The sequence below is a fragment of the Dysidea avara genome, chromosome 15 (genome assembly GCF_963678975.1).
Source record: "Dysidea avara chromosome 15, odDysAvar1.4, whole genome shotgun sequence".
NCBI classification, from domain to species: Eukaryota; Metazoa; Porifera; class Demospongiae; order Dictyoceratida; family Dysideidae; genus Dysidea; species Dysidea avara.
The window spans coordinates 5,526,067-5,546,194 of NC_089286.1; the positions used below are offsets into that span (position 1 = coordinate 5,526,067).

Below are 20,128 nucleotides of genomic sequence, written 5' to 3' on the forward strand. Positions count from 1 at the left end.
ATCAGCAAATTAGTCTGCTATATTATATCAGTAAGTAAGTAGTAAGGTCAGTATTAATACGGAAGAGATAATGGATCCCTTTGAGATCGAGCAGCAACTTCGCAGTACGTTCACCTACGCCTTCTGCACGTTCAACACGCAGCAATACGGCGCATCTGTCGTAGAGCTGCAGGGAGTGTGCACCAACTTAAGGAGAGTATGCAAAGAGATGGGAATAACATTCAAACCATGCCAGATCTCCGAGTATACAACAGGCGAATACATGGACCAGAAAACCTTTCTTAAGGCCATAGACGAGGGCTTTCTTTCACACGTGAATGTCACTAATGCTGAATGCATCGAGATTGAGCGTTTCATGTGGCAGACTTTGTGCAGGGACCACTACCTGTTGCTAAAAAGCACCATATCACATTTATCTGAGGACGACGCCTTCATAATGTGGAGAATTTTCAACCGGTTGAGTGTAGATGCCAAGGTCGGCGAGGCAGAAATTGCAACGATTGTGGACCGATTTGTAGAGTCCGTGGGTGTGCGAATCAACGGATTTATCCGTGCCAGGAGACAAAGTATTGGAGGAGGCGTCCAATTCTTTCCCATGCTGGAGCGGATCTGTTGCAGTATCTCAGAAACTGTAGAAGATAAAGTGATCAGCGCCATCGTGCGCAAAGTGGCTGATGAGGTTCTAGGACAAGTCATCAAGTGTGGTACACTATCCAAAAAGGGACACTTACGTCACTCTTGGAAAGATAGATACTGTGTCCTAAAGCCAGGTGTATTGCGATATTACACTGATGATACTTGTGCTGATCAGAAAGGTGCCATCTGTATAAACGGTACATCCAGAATTGAACCTATGGAAAGTAAAAGTTCACATCACTTTAAATTTCTATTGGGGTGTGGAAAGACTGGTAAAGTGTTTGAAATCGATGCACCCACAGAGATTGACAGAGTTGAGTGGATACAGGCGATCAAGAGTGTAACAAAAAGTGACGGAAAATGTCCCATACAAGTAGAGATATCAAGCCGTAAAAGAGGAGACACTTTATGGAGTGGATCACCCCAACTCAATCTCAGAGATGACATAAGCAAGAAACTAGTTACTGGACAGCAATCATTTGACTCCAACAAATATAGCTCCAGTGATAGTGACTCTGAAAATGAGGTGTTTGTGAATGAAAGAAGTGTTTCCATAACAAGCCAAGCTGAACTAGATGCAAAAATAAAGCAAATTCAGGAGCAACACGAAAAGTTAAAAATGGGACTAGCAAACCTAGAACAAGGCTACCGCAGAGATAAAAAGAATCACGTCAGTGCATAATAAAAATCCTTTTTTCACTTTTTTTTAAACTCATAATAAAATTGTATCATACAGTGTTGTACATGTTCAATACAATGAGATGTTCATATCATGTTAAAATATGTTTGGCAATATGGGCAGCTTCCACTACAGTATGGTGGGGTACCTGGTGTACTCTAGGATCAGTGACTGGAACAGAACTACAGGGTGGGAATAAGATGTATAATACAATGAACGTTGTCTACACAGGAAATACCATTGGTTTACGCATGCTACACAAGTACGCTAAAGGGGATAGTTTGTGACCATTAGTCTACACAAACAATATACATAGATTTTCTTTTTTACAAAGGTTGAAACATTAGCAAAAGAGAATTAAAGAAGCAAGAATAATCAAGTAACAGTTTACCAGATTGCATTTATTAGATATTCCCAACTCAGTTAGGTAAACTTTTCTGAAGCCAAATTGGTCAAAGGAATGAAACCTGACTAAGCAAGTTGATTCTCTAGAATTTGGGCTTCCTGGTAAATAGTATAACCAGTATGGATTACTAGCCTGACATGTCAGACTTGAATGAGGCAGTCCCAAAGGAAAAGATACACGAGTATCATTCTCATACTCTGCATTACATATATACTTACGGAGCGGTGGATTGCTGATTGATGATCAGTAGTGGATTAGCTTTGTCAAGCACTTCTTGGTTAACAGATATACCTACATGCATACACAACACCAAGATGTCTGTAGGCCATCAGAAACCTTTAAAAATACATACCTTCCAGGTACTGCTTCAATAAAAACTTCAACTTGTTGTTTTCTTGTATGTACGCCTCCCTCTCCTGATCAAGAGCCAACTTGTCGATCAATGCCTGTTACCAACAAACGTTGCCATCATCAAAATCATCAACAAAAACAAACCTACTTTATTGTAACGCTTCCAAAAGTTGTCCAGTGGTGTATACTGGTGTATGATCTGTACAAAATATTTCAATCAGAACACATAAACAAGGTGATAAACTCATAAACAAGGTACTAAACTCTTAGCCACCCTACAGCAATACCAATACATACCACCATGGCTCAATTGGCTAGAATGGTCAACCAAGGTAACCAACCATATATGGTAAACTAGCAAGTGCCCATGAATAAAGCCACTTTACACTAACAAAATTGTGGCCAGTTATGTTCTCATTACTAAAAGTATTTTTGAAAACTTTGGGTCTGATGGCAAACATATTCTAATGGACAGAGAAGTCATATAGTGACATAAACCAAACCCATAAAGGTACTTTTTAACGCTGGTGTCATAACAAAAAGAAAAGCATTACAGGAAACTGATCTCAAGGAAAATCCTCACCTCAGCCAATTCCTCAGAACAAGGCTCCTCAGCCTGTGTAGACACCACTTGCTCTTCCTCTGGTGTCAGTGAGCTAGCATATAATGGTAACACCTTTTCTTCTTCTGTTTCCAACTTGCGACACATCTCAGCTAACTTCATAATACGCTCACACTGCATACAAAATGTGTTATAATCAAAGCACAAAAGTGTGTAGTGTAAGTGGGTGTTAATTAGTAAATAAATGGTGGGAATTACAAATTGCTCTCCATTAACTTAATTATCTTTTATTTACACCTTTTCTTTCTTCTTCTCCAGAGTCTTCAAGGCTTCATTACTCTGTATGGTAAGTGTAGTCAATCTGGCCCTATATAGTAACCACACATAGAGGTTGTTATGGCATTCACAATATCTCTACCATTCATTACAACTTGAAAGTACTAAACTTCACAAGAGGAAACCCATTGTTGTGGCAGGGTTAGTGCAGAAGCTATAAGGAAACTTTACAATAACAAAAAAAAATTTTAATTGATATTTGCCACAAATATTAAACTTTTAGCTTGTATGAGACCATTAGAGCCAGCAGACCTGTGTATCAACTAAAAAGTAAATTTATATCATAGCTAATGGCTAGTGAGGTTACAAACATCATAACCCACTGGCTAGGGTCACTGATAACATCATGCATAATTACACATGCCATCATCTACATTATCACTTTCATAACCAATACAAGCTAGGTGTCAATTGTAAGCAATGAATATTGTTCAAATAGTAGTTAGAACTAATTTACCGTACAGAGGGAAATTTTGGAGGGGGGGATTTGGCGAATCAAGCAAAATATCACTGTTGGCGAAATAAAATTTGGCGAATTGTTAGCAAAGCGCACGCCGTATTGAATTAGATCGCTAATCGCTGTGCTTGAAGCGAGAACTGGAGTGCCACGCCTCTCAGCAATTCGGCGCCTGGAGTCAGCTACCAACAAAAAAGATAATACTATATAGACAGTAGATCTACACCCTCTGGAATAGTGAATTTCATACTTAACATGGTAGGACTCGCTACACTTGTCATGCCCGTTTCGAGGTGAAGTTTGAGGATACCACGTGCACAGTAACTAGCTACCTAGTGAGGTAGTTGAGGAAGGCTTGGCTCTAGCGTAATGCCTGGCCCACTATCCCTTGGTCGAGTAGAAAATCGATTAGCTAGAGGCTTGGTTTGCTATTTTCTTCGCCACCAAAATATTTGGATGGGGAAAATTTGGCGAATTCATAGTCAATCGCCAAATTCTAACGGCGCCAAAGTTTCCTCCATACGGTATGTGTATAAATGTACCAGGAAATTCTTAGCAATAAATATATGTGTATCCAGCACACACATGTGATGCACAATAACACATACACAATATTCCCACTTCATCTTAAGGTACGTACAGAATGCATGCCTGTGTCTTAATAAATGTCAAGATCGTATTTTATACTATATATAACCTACACAAGCATTTGCACAAATGTGCAGTTGTGTATCAAAAGACATTAAGCTTCATCTAGTTAACATGTGGTTTATAACAGACCACCAGATCAATGTATTATATGTCAATCCATCAACATAATATCCCTAAGGTAAATATCAAATAGTAACTACTAAGAAATTGTGCTTTCCACAAAGCAACACTACATCAAGATGTTGCAGTTACAAACACCAATCATACCAACCAACAAAGGGGTGAAATTTCAAACAATGGACTCAGTAATTGATAACCATACCTATATCCTGGGCAGGTCTGTTTACAGGAAGTCACTATACCTAGCCCTGCAGCCACAGGAAAACCCCTGCAGCCAGAGGAAGTTCAGTTAGCAATAACTAAATACGAAATGGGATGGATTGTGGATAGACTCTTTGTCTTAAATACTAGAAAGGAATTGGTGCTAATCCATTTTCATATTGGGTGTCTAGTACAGATCAACTTACACACGGTAATTGGTATTTTTAGCTATTTATATATCTCAGTGACAATTAAAATATAGGGCTTGCAACCATAGCAAGTAACCCAAACACAATTACTAGAATTTAAAAATCCCAAATACCTCCAGTAACCAGATATGTGCCATCTTTCTCACAGCCATAATGTGATCATCTCTTTATTAAACAAGATGTACAGACAAATGTTGGGTAATCATACAATAGAAAATGTCACGGTACAAGTGAGAAATTTGTGGGACTTTGACTGCTGTACATAATAATTAGGGTTGTGCGATAATGGTAAAACCAGTGACAATCATTTTATCTCGATAAATGATATTATATTATCTTGATAATGATGTGATATCATGGGACTGTTATGTAAACACAAATTTTAATTTTGTTGACATAAAGTCAAGTAGTGGTTGTAAAGTCAGAAATTTTATCACCTCCCCAACTAGTTTGACACCTTTCCACAAGTTTCCATCTGACTGTGGTTGATTTACAATAGATTATGAAGATTTACTATCATCTTGATAAGCAAATTTGATATCTTATTTATGATAGGTGATTTAGAGTATATCTTTGTATCTAAATTATCTCCCAGCTCTAGTAATAATACATTTACGAACGCAGCATTGAAATAGTTTGTGCTAAATAATTATGATCAATACACCAGCATTAAATACATACTAAAGGAGGTCGGATAGCACACGTACTGCTGAAGAAAGGTATGAAGAATCAAGACATCCTCATCTAGTATGTTAACTTCTTTACTATCCACAGACAAAGGCGTGAGAAAAATTCCATCAATTTTCAACAAGAATTGGTTCATTCTTTTTCCCAGCCACTAGCTGTTAAAGTTTGGAACAAGCGTACTTGAGATATAAATATGTTTGCTCAGGGAGGAGCTACAATCATATGTACAATAATCCTCTTTCATAAGCAGTGATAGTGGTTATTGCGTGTACACAGTTACTTGGGATTGAGAATGACGTACACATATATAACAATTATATGTTGTTACACAGGAATCATTAACTGGTATATCAATTGTGGCATCAACTATTGGTAACATCATCACACCACAACCACTAAGCAATCCAACCAACAATTACGTTTGTTGCCCTAATTATTCCCCTAACTGCTAGCCTACTGGGGAGGGTGAATTAAGTTATGATTGAATCGCCCACACCATCTAGCAATGATAGAAACCAGTCTAAACACAGTGATGGTAAGTCACACACAGTCACATAGCAGACGTTAACTGTCTACCAATATGGTGTTAACAGGATGAACAATGGAAGAGTGTAATTGCTAGTAATGGCTTCAACCATTATAACTATTAATATCTGTATAGGGACTATTGTATTCACCTTTCATCATCTCTTGATTTATTCATTTCTTCTTTTAACTCATGAAAATGGGTCAGGATCATTTCTCTATCCTATACACAATGTGCAATAACAATTACTTATATTAATAAGGCTTCACCTCTTTGATCTGTTTAATCTTGGTTTCATGCTCACGGGAGTTAGTAGTCATTTTGCTCTTAAGTTCAGAAATGTTGTCCTAAAATGGTCACAGAGTTATCACACACAATTACAATACTATATATCTCGCGTACTTGTAGTTTTTTGAGACGTTTCATTTGTTTTGCTATCAGCCGAGAGCTCCCTTCATCCTTCTTCTTCAATGCCTCAAACCTCATCTTGCGATCTTCAGTACTATCCTTGTAGCGCTGTGTCTCCTGTAGATTTACGTGTTACAAAATGAATTACTAAACTACTAAACAATTGTCTATTGTCCACACATTTGACACTAAAGGGAAATTAGGTTATATCACTTAGATGCATCACAACAGCCATATCCTTATACAGTAACATACACTGTATTATTATCAGCATGTAGTGAAGCCATGCAGAGTCAAAATTGCTCCATGAGCACATTCTCAAATTACAAGTAAAATTAATCGCATCCTTTATGTACGATACATAAACAGGCTTCACGTTCACTTTTGTACTAATTTAAAAGCAAGTACACATTGTTCCAGCACTGAAAAATCAATATCAGCATATGGTGAAGCCATACACGTACAATAATATACGTACATTACGAGCAGGCAAATATCACGTACAGTCACAATGCTTGTCACATCCTTTAAGTGGCTAGACCTTTCATATTGAAAGTGTGAACTAATGCTTCCACATGTCTCAAAGGAAATATATTTGTACATAACTACACCTAATATGATCATAAACTGGGCTTTAAGTACATTGTGTATGTTTACACATTCTAATAGAACAATCACCCAGATATGTATCAGTCAATTTTTGTGAATAATTTCCTTTGATTCTTGGAGTAAGATAGGAACAGCTACACTAGCTGTGGTCTCACCTGTAGTTATTTACTATACTGATCAAACAAAAATCAGCTAAACCAAAACACAAATACTCTCACTACTAGCTTACTCTCTCAGATACAGTGCCATCGATAGGTGGATTGATGGGAACACTAATGTAATTATACTGCTAAACTTGAAATCCAGTTACAGCTGCACATTTTGCCTCTCAGAAGTTTTCTAGCACACTTAGAACATGCTGACAATGTTGCTATGATGTGGACTTGACTACATCTCCCCCCGGGTCTACAATTCATGTAGAAACCCCGTTGGAGAATCTAACTATATGTAAATAGCACTCACTCAGCTTCACCTCGTGCTGTACAATATTTCATAAGGCACTTCCATCTTTAACTGTATTTAATTAACACACAATAAGCACTTGACAAGTTCCTAAGAACCTGGTATACATCCAATAATGGTATAGCTATCATATACAGCTCAATTAGTGATGTTTGGTAATATTTTACTAAGAAACATTTATACACTATCCACCCACAGATAAGACACTACTCCACCAATAAACATTTGTCCAGCATCAACAATACCTCCATACTAGTAACAAACACAGGAAGTACATACAAGAGACTAGCTTCTTAATGCAAGGATAACAGCTATGTACTACACTAATCTGTGTGTAATGCACTCAAATGAGGTTTCTATATACATCTATTAGTACTGTGTGTACAGGTACAATGATGTTTAGCAGGAAAGTTCCCTTCCTGAAGTAGCATACACATATATGGGAATACTGCATCTATGTAGACTGTAGATAGACGTGTTTTAGTTAATAGATCTCAGGAGAGTGAGAGTTAAGTAAGTTCCACGACTGTCATACCTTGCAGCCTGCACATTTTATTACTACAAGTTTGTTTCAGTTGCTATTAAAGTTTTAATTAGTTACATGGGTACAATTATTATATCTACTGGCAATGAGAAATTGTACACATATGATGTGTACATGTGGGTGTGTTAGGGATAGGTAATTAGTCAATTAGCACAAAATAATTGTGATTACTCAATTTCCAATAATGGCATCATGTATCTCTACTCAATTATGATAATCATTGTATAATCTTATTTAAATAACATCATCATTCAACTTTGCTACCTACCCAATGCCAAATTTGGTGCCTTTCACTACTCTGTTTGTTTACAAAATTAATACGCAAACCACTTGGCAAATGTATACAAGTCCAGAATTGTGTGTAAAACTGAATACCATTTACAAGTATCTACTGTATCTTGATACGCATGTATGTATGTATGTATAGCATAGTGAAAGAGGTGTGCCACATTCTAACATTTTAATACACAGGTGTTTCATAACCATAATTCCATTGGCTTCACATACAGGAACAACAGAACATATATTACACCTAACAAAATATGTCCTGCAAAACCACTGCAACCAGTCTTTAGTTTGTTTACTTTGCACACAAAATATGGATAAAGGTGATACAATTGAGCACAGTGAGCTGAATACATACTGTATGTAACAATAATATGATGGCCAGCTATGCCATATACACTGTTCTTATGTCATCACAAGCATGTAGTGTTGTGTATCTTACACAAAACAATGACCATATAAAATACAGTACATGTGAGCTTCATGTAATAGTTACACTATTGTAGCTCACAAATAACAATAACGATCAATGTATGCAAAAACTGACCTATCAATTACAGCTAGATCATTAAGGGGCATAGTATCCGTCCTCTGATCATTAAGGGCGTGGTCCCATACAATCATTATGCAGCTAGCTACACATATCTACTCCCTCTTAAGCATTTCAATTAATGTTATAGCATCTAGCTACACTCCTCCAAAAAGTATCGGTACGGAAAAATTAACACCTTGGTGGCTGGTTTCCTTGCACGAAGAAGACAACCATGTAATAGAGGATAAAGGAAAGATAAAGACAAGGAGGCAGACACTCGTCGGAACATTGGCGTGAAATGATACAGTGTGTACCAAAGCAGTTACACCTACTCAAACAATAAGTTGCTCATGTTTGCTCACCTAGCTTCGACACTGGGTGTGATTGGTATCAAACAGTATGGTAGTACTATTTAGTAGGGTTCTCCTAAAACAAAGTGTCCTCCAAAATGTTGCCATTAGTAAAAATATCATACGTGATGAAAAGCACTATTTTGGATAGTTTTAACATCAAATACAGCATTAAAATAATAGCTGGATATAGAATTTTTTTATGTTTAAAGAAAAACCGAAACCCAATTTTTGGTCTGCCAACCTAAACACAGCAGTGCACAGCCAATGGCACAGATATACAATTCCCGCCTTAGATATCAACATGAGGTATCAATGTTACATTAGGGGTTTATGATCCACACTCTTGCAGGTACCTTACATGTGCACTTGATATACGTATTCACACCATCTGGCCATTGACTTGGCAGCCTTTCATCAATGGCATGAGATCTATGAAACTTACAGAAGGCACGCAGAGTCAGAGAGGCTGATGATCTAGCCAGAATTGGGGTGGATACTTAACGCTGTCACATGTAGCGCTTGATGCCCCACTTCTTGGTATACCATCCAGCCTTTGTGAAACCAGCAGATACCCACCGTATATAGAAGAACAGGATATCCAGCACCTTATATGTACACTACATTACCTTGCCATGATTATTATGAGGCTTACGTTAATACTTCATAATCCATTCTTTCATATTACAGGCTTTTTCAGATGATTTACAAATGTGGTTACCACACAACAAGACTTCCTGCTTGGTCACCCAGTGTTACACAACTAGTTAGTATTACACTAGGGTGTTTGTAATTTGATCCACCTTCATTAAGGAAAGTACTAACCATACAAGAATTGCAATTGTAAGTTGTTAGGGCATTTGTACTCTGTACTAAACTTGTTGAGTGTTACAACTTTGAACTATAAACTAAGCATAGTACAAACATGTCTCAGCTTTGCACCACTTAATTATGTTTTCAATCATAGAGAACTGAAATAAACAAATGGATACACATCTTGTATACTTGTGTATGGGGTAGGGTAATAGTTATGATAGTAACTGTTCACAACAACAACTACAACAAACAATGTAGGTGTTGATACTATATGTAGCAATAGCTGTCAAATGAATGCATAAGTGATATCGCTGTCTAAGTCATTCTAACTTCACCACTGTACTTTATAAGCATTCCTGTGAACTGCAAAATGTGGACTTAGGCCACATGACACATGAATAATTATTGAGATACTCTAATAGAGCAGTCATATACTCTAATAAAACAGTTAGGTGAAACTAAAATAATGCTGTTATAATTTTTTTTACTTGCCTGGGAACTAAAAAATCTGCGGCTTAAAAGTGCAGAGGGAAGTCCACAGTTAGCTCCTAGCTTCTGCACTTGCGACTATTCGGACAATGAACAGGAAGCCATTGTAGCACTTGTCTTAATGAAACATGTGATCTTTTTTGGGGGGAAACTGACTCTTCAGATCCATGAATCATAACACCACCAGTGATGTACAAGTAGCAATAGGCCAAATCACACCATTTCCAATCCCTATTAACAGTCCTATATTTGTGGTGCCATTGGCTTTGCACCACACAATAAAGCACTAGAAAATTCCTAAGCAAAAAAATGAACGCAACTCTAGAAAGGTTACATCATAACCAAATATTCTGTAATATTCAATGCCAGCTTCTGGCTATTTGTCGATAGCATGAGCAAATGTACTTGTACACAATGTCATGCTATTGACACAGCTGCATGGTAGCTTAAGCAGACATTTCAATGCTCTAATATGTAGCACCTTGCAGCTGATACTCTACTACATGTTTTCTTACAAACATACCACTCCTGTGAAAAGGAGAGTTGGAAAAATTGTGTATACCACTAGATCAGTAACAGGAATGGCTTCAGTAACCACAGCAACTGCAATGTGTGTAATGACGTGACACACAAGGTTGAATCTGTCATGGAGATACATGCTTGCATTGAAATTTAACCCTACAACAATCTTATATATGATGAGCTCTTTCAGATACCTTTCAAAAGTGTTTACCATTTACAAGACAGACTTCCTGCTTGTAACTAACACCAAATACATAGTGTGATTGTAAGGGAAGTATTGACCACACAAAAATTGCTATTGTAAACTATTAAGGCCATCACACTCTATACCAAAACTTGTTGAACAAGCCGTAAACTAAGAAAATGTTTCCAAGTACTTTTATGGCTTAAAAGGCAAACCCATGAAAATATTTAAGTAGTAAACCATTTAGAGACATTGCAAAAGCACACCATCAAAGTGGTAAACATGTACACACATCTACATGTTGTCTGTACACAAACATCATGCATTGAGCACAGACAACCTGATGGCACACTCTACTTCCTGACTAACAACTAACACAACCAAATTTCCTAACCCATCCTCTAATCTCAAATACCTTAAGGTTACGGAATAGTTTAAAATGCGTGGGCGGAACAAATTACAAAACCTGTTTTAACCCAAGCAGGGATAAATAATTTCAACAACTGTGTTGTGTTAGCAATACAACTAATTGTGCTTGTTTGTTTTTACTACAGAACAACGACTGTTCTTGGGTGTGTGGTCTACAATAGAGCCATGTTTTATAAAAACGCGCCGCCAAAACCAGACTAACAGATTACTGAATCCTTATAATTTCAACACAAGTGGCTAAACAACTAAAATATCTAGGTCCTGTGGAAGCGATTTTTTATGTTACTGGTAGTATAGACGTTTTATTGAACTTTTAGTAGTTTTTTCAGGTGAAACAAGCTCTTTGAAGGCTTGTATCCGAGTCACTTGGGAGAAACACGCCAAAAACGCTTCCACAGGACCTAACAAATTTAATATACAGTATCACTATGCCCCAGAAAAGCCAATAGAGCCTACAGCTTTTGCTGTATTTGGCGGCGGAAAAACATGGTAGTGACAGCTGGAGCTGAGCAATGTATGGGCTGGCTTACTTGAGTTACAACAAAGTGTAGTGTTCCACCTGCCTCAAACTACACTGTAGCTACATAAAAACATTAAATATGAAGGGCTTCATCTTCATTTAAAACTTTTCATGCTGCTAGACTGGTTTTATGGGCTTCTCAAAAAGTATCGATAGGCATTCAAAATTTTGAATGTTTGCCCGTGAATATACCGTAACCTTAAAGGTTTAGCGTTAAAAGTTGCCACAACTGTTGTTGCATAATAATATTAATATTAGTAAGGCACACCTAGTGGAAGATTACATGTATTCATAGCAGCACAGATCACACAGAAGCTTACAAGGCCATGACTACATTTGAAGAAACAATACGTACCATACTTCTTTTTCACACTACTTGCCCTCCTGGGGTTTCTTCACTTGGAATTTCAAAGCTTCTGATTGGATACAGGATCAGGAAAATTATGTATAGGCAAAGACTAAGCTTTCATAAAAGCAATTTCTAGATTTGTCTTTAGAAAATGCTAAAACTTCATTACATGCATTTATTTCAATTGACAGTTATTTGTGATGGTGGGTGATTATCCATTTTCTCTCTGATTGCCAAAGTGCTTTTGTACAGCAGTTTGTGTATCAATCACCACAGGTATGACCCAAAGCTGAAAGTATGTAGTGTATGCAATGTGTGACACACACAGTATACCAGCAAATGTATGTTTTATTAGAGTGAATTGCAAGTATCCTTGTTTACATTATTGTAGTCATAGACTATATCAAAAAAAAGTAGTGGACTTGAGTCATGCATGTATATAGGATGAAAGCGTTACATCAGTTTTTGAGGCTACTAATGTTTTCATAGATCCTGGGCAATAGCAGGGGGGCTGGGTCTTATATGTCTAGTGCTAAAAGCATGACGTGCATGCCAATGAATGTATGCCACCTTGTAGACTAGCAACACCAACTTAAATCAAGAAGTCAGGGACCAGGTGCTGCTAGTATAGCCACACAACCAATACATGGTGTGTTACATGGCACAGTTACATTTCATGCACATTTGCACACATACAAATACACACAACTTACAGTCTGAAACTGATCCCATAACTCATCAACAAGTTGTTCACGCTGAACCCTCAAAGCATGAGTCTCTTCTAAATTCTATAACACCACCACCATTACAGGTATACCTTATTATATAGTAAACATCATAATACCTTATTCTTTATCTCATCCATGATACTCTGAAACTCCTGCATAGCTTCACTCTCTCTTTCATTAAACCTAATTTCCATTGCTAGCATTATGTCTGACAGCTCTCTCATCTCTTGTTCATGACGACACAGCATTAACTGACGTTCTGTCTCAAATTCTCGCTCCAACACTTCCAGTTCATCTTTAAATTCCTCCTCCAGGGAACGAATCCGTTTAGACTGAAAGTCAATAAGACTGTCAATGTTCTGCAGGTGACTACGTAGTGCTATCTGATATTGTTCTTCAGCCTCTTCAATGTCTCTGGCCAGTGACTTGATTATAGCATCTTTTCTGTCTATTACTCGTTCAAATGTTTGACTGAGAATTTGAATGTCCTTACGTAACTCATCAGCCTTTGCTACAGTGAATACAATATGACTAAGCTCTACACAATCGGTATAGACAGTAGTTTACTTTTTTACTAAAATACCAGCACATATACAATTAAGCAGTCCCATAATTTTGCAACACAACATAATTACTGCACCTAGTCTTGCGTAGCCAGACCAACTTTTGTCTGTGGGTGTGTTGCCAACCGCACACAAGAAAAAAGTTAGCCTTGCAGACTAGACTGACTCTGGCTACCGCTGCACTGAAAACATATAATGGCATACCTTGTCTCATTAACACTCTCCACTGGTTCTGTAATTTTGCTCTGTTCAATGAAGCGGCCTGTTCTTCTTTCTTTAGTTTATCCTGTACGGAGCGAGTGTAGTTAACGTACATTTGAATTATCGCGCACCTTCAAGTATCTGGACAGCATTTCCTCTTTTTGTTTCTGTTTCTCCTCTTCCTCTAATCTCATTTGCTCTAAAAAGATTATTCGCTGTTCCTCTGTCATCTTGGCCAACTTCTTTTTCAACTTCTTGTCCGCCATTTCGAATGTCGTTGTTGTTACTAAGCGCTACGTTGCTAAGCAGAATGTATTATTTTGTATTGGCGCTTGTAGTTTTTATTTCCTAACCAAGCGCCCTAGCGCGGAAGACAAAAATGTTGTTGAACAAGTTTCACTGGTTACAAACAGTCTTTGTTCTAACTTAAGTCACGAGACTTTATTAGCAAAGGTCGAGGCAAAGGTTTTGATTTCCAATTTTAGACGAGTGTGGCCAGGTGTTGGAGAAGATAAACCAATAACCATTATAAATTCAGAGAAATGGCGAAAAGGAGGATTGGAATTGTTGGCTATGGGTTCATAGGTAAGTAAGTAATGGTGTTGTTTGCATGTAAAGAGCTGCTGCATTCATACTAATCGGAGAAAACTGATGACCTGTGACTAGTAAACCTGTAAGCTGCGAAATTAAAGTAGCTGCCCCTCCCTTCATTTATTGTCTGGTTGAAGGGGGCGGTGCAGTAGTAGCTCAGTGAGAGGGCATAGGCAGGTTCAAGGTTGAATGCCCTGGTTGTACTACTGTTGTTTGCTTGAGCAAGAAACTTTGTGTTACCCACCTATATAATCAAACTAAATCACGTGGTTTATGATCAGATTTGACATTAACTTCAGTTATTGTTCTGTGCAGCTTCCACATTTCAGCACATATCTGCATACCCTTGTGCTTTTGTGTTTTCATGTTGTTCGTTTAAAATTACACTTGGTTGACTATTCCCCAATGTATCATAACATTGTCTACAGACACACACAAACATGGCTGGAAACACAAAGATTCTGTTGTAGTGTTTGTTTTGCAAGCACTTGTATGTTGTGACTATGTATACCCATGAAGTGAAGTGGTACAGTGGTGAATGAGATGTTAAGAATGCAGATCCACTCTGAGTATCATCATACAGTATGCTAGTACTGGATATTAGGGATCATACGAGTTTACTTCACAATATCTTCCTATGCCTTGACAGTATTGATTAGAAGTCCAAAAGTACCTTCAGTACATTTTTTTTTTCATTTTTTCAATGGAATTTTCTATTGTCTGCCTGCCCACCTGCCTTGCCTGCATGCCTTCAAAGCATAACTCAATAACAGCTAAGGCTAGAACTTGATTTTTTCATTGCTTGACATCGCTTCAGCCTGACAGGTGCCTTTTGTCATACAGCAGTACGGACAATGTATGCATCATGGACTTACCTTTGTCCTCCCATTTCTTTTTGCCAAAGTGTTGATTCACAGTAGCAAGTGATAGCTTCTCTACATTTGTAAATGGAAATCATCCATAGTTTCTGTGGTTACTTGATTGATTGCAGAGGTACTTCTTTTACTGTTCTTCCTTTGTAATGTATAGCAGGCTGAACATAGGTGGAAGCAAAGCGTATGGCCGCTTCGTTTTTGAGTCAGAAATTGATAGTTGGGGCACATGTTCAACTAAAACATTAACTCTGGTACCACTCTTTTTGATGTGGTACATCACGAAAAGTAAACAAAGAAGAATAAGGAAAAATTAGGAATTTTAAGTTCGATTAGAGATCATAGCAAAATGTAGGGAAACAAGGGAGGTTGCCTACACCTGAAGATATAATAATGGACATTAATCCCTAATTCAGTCATGGATGTAGACTGAAATAGGAATCAAATATCTTATGCTTGTAAATATAAGCTACTTATGCAATAGTTGTTAGCAAAAAATTCTCAGCCATGTTGTACTGTTGAATTTTGGGAGAATTTAAAATCTTAAAATGATTTAAGAGTTTCACATCAATTCATTATATTTCAGATGCTTTTGCACTAACCATATAGTTATATAACGAAAGAAGTATTTGCTTGACCAATTTTAAAAGCAGTAAACAATGGGTAAAGGTCTTCCCAAAATGCAGTATATAGCAACTTTGTGCCTTTACTCAGCAAACAATATTTCAGTGACCTTCAGATGTGTTTGAAGCTTACTCAGGCTGGTTTGAAACTGGTTCACCCAGTATGGACCCTGTTTTAGTTGTCACAGCAGACCACATTGTAGTTATTAAGTTGACCTACCAGCAGTGGGAAGTAATGATAGTCATGTGTCACATTTGCTAGTCTCAACACTTTAGTAAGAAACTGCTATGGCTGAAGTGTACTGTACAGCTAGTAGGGGTAATATTAAGCTTGCTAAATTTTTTTACGTTAAGTTCAGTACAGCACGACTTGCTAAATTGATAGTCAAGTATTGTAAAACCATGACAGTAGTGAGTTTGTATTCAAGTACTGTAAACACTATTAATATATTAATAGGTATTAGTATTTATCTGATTTGTCAAAAGACAAGGAAGCACCAAAAGGTAAAGCCTGTACAAGGGTGCTTCCCAAGACACAAAACACAAAAAAATACAAAAATATCTAAATATCAACAGTTTCTTGCCATTCCTTGATCTTTATGCATACATAGCTCATGTACCCAATAAAGTTTAAGCCTACAGATAATGTACACTGTGTCTAGGTTTCACTATAATATTTACAGGAAATCTGTACGTTCAAGGTATCTTTCACCAAAGTGCCTGCCGGGCTGTTCCCTTTTCCAGTGAACATTTATACCATTCAATATGCCATGTCATACATTGTTGAAACTCACTATTTAGTGCCTTGTCCCTACAGGCAGTTACCTGTTTGAGAAATTAAAGAATTTTGATAAGTATGAGGTGTGCTTTGTATGGAATAGAACGGTGGATAAAATGAGAGGAGCCATACCAGTGGATCTGATACTAGAGGATTTAGCACAAGCACACACGAGGTGATATCACTGGATAGAATGATTGTGTTTTGTGACTGTCTCCATTGTGCAGGTCACCTGATCTTATTATTGAAGTAGCTCATCCTTGTATTACCACCAACTATGGAGCATACTTCCTGCAACATGCTGACTATATGGTGTGTCTGTCTGTAGTGTGTGTGCATGTATGTCAAGTATTAAACCATTACATATGGGTGTGCATACCACAATATGTACCTAGCTTAGTAATTAACACACGTACACACTGCATAAACGTACACACACATGCAATAGGTTTTTGCAATTGAAAATGTCACCTTTGCAGTAGAATTTGTCCCATTTGCGTCAGTTTTGCAATTGATTTAGTAGTCACTTTTGCATTAGAATTCGTCATAACTACATTGACTGCAAGAAACCAGCCGTTCATCACAAGATGAATCATTTTCACCATGGAGAATACTACTTAAGACACTAGAGAGTAATTGAAGCTGGTTATACGTGAAGCCATTGGCTGTCTGTCAAGTTTAGCTTGTTTACAAGTGACCATATCCATCACCAATGGTGAAGCACAGTTGCTAATGTTGCTAAAGTAAAGAGTTGTTTACAACAGTTGTAGCATGGAGCAGCTGTTACATCTTATTTTCATGTTTACTGCAGCTACCAATCTTGTATGAATTCTAATACAAAAGCAACAAAATTGATTGCAAAACCAACAAATTCAGTTGCAAACGGGACGAATTCTACTGCAAAGGCGACAAACTCTGTTGCAAACGGGACGAAGTCAATTGCAAAAACCTGTAATGTACTAATGGATATAATGCTACCTATGTTGTCAACACAGATTGGGTCCCCTACAATATTAGCAGATCCTGCTGTGGAGAATATCATATGTAAGACACCATACCCTCATGGTGTGTATGTGCCTGTGGGTGCTATGTGGGGTGCACATGACATCAGAAAGATGGCCGACATGGGAACACTGAAGGTACGCACCATTACTGTGTGAACATACATTACCTGTGTAATAACTTTAAACAGGCTGTAGGACCAGGTGTCCTACAGACCCTCAGCACTTGTGCTGTAAAGCCTTAAATAAATAAGTAAATAATATGGACTGACAAATCAATGCTCTCAGCTTACACACATACTGAGTAGGTTGGGGCCTATTTGAGTAAGTGTCCGCAATGACTGCGTTTTCCATTAATAGGCACTTAAAGTAACAATGAAGAAATACCCTAGCTCCTTCAAGGTGTTGGGTTATGTAGCAGAGAACCTGAAGACAGTCAAAGATGAACAAGTGGTGATAGCTGAAGGTATTGCTTAATGTTTGTAAGCTCCATTTGCAGCATCATGATTATTGTATGTTCCACATCTAGTGGTGTGTTTATGTGTATAGTATATGTTTAGCTAGCAAGATATGTAGAAACCTTTTGACAATAATCCCATTCACATTTAAAGGTGAATTTCTCCCAGAACCTTTACTCCTTGGTAAATATTGACTTGACGTTATTGGCATGTCTCCCAGAGTATATACTGTACATGTTTCCCTTTACATCTCAGCAACATTCATACAATATGTTTTCCTGTAGCTCCTGTCAGAGAACTGTGTCCGCTTGCCCCCAATAATGTCAACACTATGGCCATCGCTGCGCTGGCAGCTCACAACCTCGGCTTTGATGGAGTAACCGGCTGTCTTATAGCTGACCCACAGTAAGTCATTGTTCTAGTGTTGCATACCGATGTACTGTACGGCTTATTGAGATATACATGTATTATAAAGTCCAGCCAAGCCCAAATGTTCTTTGGTTAATATTATTTGAATGGCAACCTACTGTACTTTCCAATTGTCAGTCGATGAAACTGACCTGACACTTAAAATCACTTATGCAACATGATAAGTACATTAATGGCATATTATACTTTCCATGAGAGAATTAAAAGTGCAGAAGTGTGCTGAATCCATATGGCGGGCTAGCAGCAAGGGTGTATGAGTTATGATACAGTGCAGTTGAACTGTAAACATCAATCATGTCAAAGTTACAGTTGTGTGTGTGTTACTAGTTCCACAGTTCATGACATCACAGTTGAGGTGACTGGTCCTGCAGTGGATGGTGACAACTTTGCAGTGCTCACTAGAAGGAGTTCCCCTACCAGTCCAGGAATGGTCACTAGTACTGCCACACAAGACTCATTCTACAGCAGTATGACCAGTAAGTGTGTAGTGTGCGTGCTTGTGCATGTGTGTGTGTGTGTGTGTGCTTGTGTCTGTGTGTAGTGCATGTGCATTGTGGTACTGCAATACGTTCACTACATCACCATAATAGCTTGACCTCAATAATATTGTATACATAAGCCACATTATTTTTCTCCACTGATTTGAGGTTGGTATATTCACTGTTGTCTATGTATGTTTTTGTAGTGGCTTGTGGCAAGGGACCTGGTGTACACATTTGCTAGCATTGACCACTTCTTCTGCACTTGTGATACTGAACATTTAACTGTCTACTTGTAATATGTGTGTGCTATAGGTGTAACATGCATAAGCTATTAAGTTGTATCTTATGTAATGAATTGTCAGCAGTGTTGGGGGTAACGCATTACGTAATAATTATTACTTTTGTGGTAACTAAGTGATATAATGAAATACAGGTAAATTAACTCAAGTTAGTTTACTTACGAATGTAACAGTTACCTAAGTAATATAGTTACTGTAACGAGTCTAATATTACATAATATAATTAGTTTAAGTAACGAAGTTACTAATCTCGTTAGTAATCCACTGAGTAATGCGTAGCTGCAATGAAGTAATGAAGCCTACTGAATGAAGCTTATTCACCAGCTTCTTACTTATAACCAAGATTTGCACATTGCCCAACAATGCAATCATATCACGTGGTAAGGTGGTAGTTTCACATGTGACAGCTTAAGGCTGTGGACACAAAGTAATATAATATGTAATATTATTATAGTTACTTTATTTTATGGGTAATATGTAACTGTAACTAAACAGTTCAGTTGTAAATAATATGTAACTAGTTACTTTTACAAAGTAACTGTCCCAACACTGATTGTCAAGCTATTCTCTCAGTACATCTGTAATAACTAACAATTTTGTACTGTTCCCCAAATGAAGAAATCATCAGGGAGAATGTGATATGAAGATGATGTCAAGGAAATACATGAATCGCCAGTCACCAGTCTCATTTAGCAGCCAAGGTGAAAAGTTGTTTGAAAGAAATTTTTGGCACCTTGGGGCCACAATTTATGACAGTACAGTCCTAAATACCATAGCTACATT

General features: G+C 37.6%; 3 protein-coding genes across 3 annotated transcripts; 2 read left to right on the forward strand and 1 right to left on the reverse strand.

Annotated features, from left to right (window-relative positions):
- LOC136246057 (switch-associated protein 70-like) lies at positions 1-1,419 on the forward strand. The gene has a single exon (XM_066037507.1). The coding sequence runs from the start codon at positions 71-73 to the stop codon at positions 1,316-1,318; it is 1,248 nt and encodes a 415-aa protein (XP_065893579.1). The 5' UTR covers positions 1-70; the 3' UTR covers positions 1,319-1,419.
- LOC136246056 (dynein regulatory complex subunit 2-like) lies at positions 1,303-14,133 on the reverse strand. Its single transcript, XM_066037506.1, has 13 exons — positions 13,944-14,133; positions 13,816-13,897; positions 13,165-13,559; positions 13,034-13,108; positions 6,224-6,346; positions 6,091-6,168; positions 5,973-6,043; positions 2,932-3,001; positions 2,656-2,808; positions 2,221-2,271; positions 2,074-2,167; positions 1,940-2,012; positions 1,303-1,497 (listed from the first exon to the last, which is right to left on the reverse strand). The coding sequence occupies exons 1-13, from the start codon at positions 14,076-14,078 to the stop codon at positions 1,407-1,409; spliced, it is 1,491 nt and encodes a 496-aa protein (XP_065893578.1). The 5' UTR covers positions 14,079-14,133; the 3' UTR covers positions 1,303-1,406.
- A 17-nt stretch (positions 14,134-14,150) lies between these two features.
- Positions 14,151-19,401, forward strand: LOC136246058 (aspartate dehydrogenase domain-containing protein-like). The gene is made up of 8 exons (XM_066037508.1): positions 14,151-14,397; positions 16,716-16,851; positions 16,904-16,988; positions 17,672-17,815; positions 18,038-18,143; positions 18,420-18,540; positions 18,892-19,040; positions 19,250-19,401. Exons 1-8 carry the CDS (start codon positions 14,355-14,357, stop codon positions 19,285-19,287), a joined length of 822 nt encoding a protein of 273 aa, XP_065893580.1. The 5' UTR covers positions 14,151-14,354; the 3' UTR covers positions 19,288-19,401.
- The last annotated feature ends 727 nt before the right edge of the window (positions 19,402-20,128 follow it).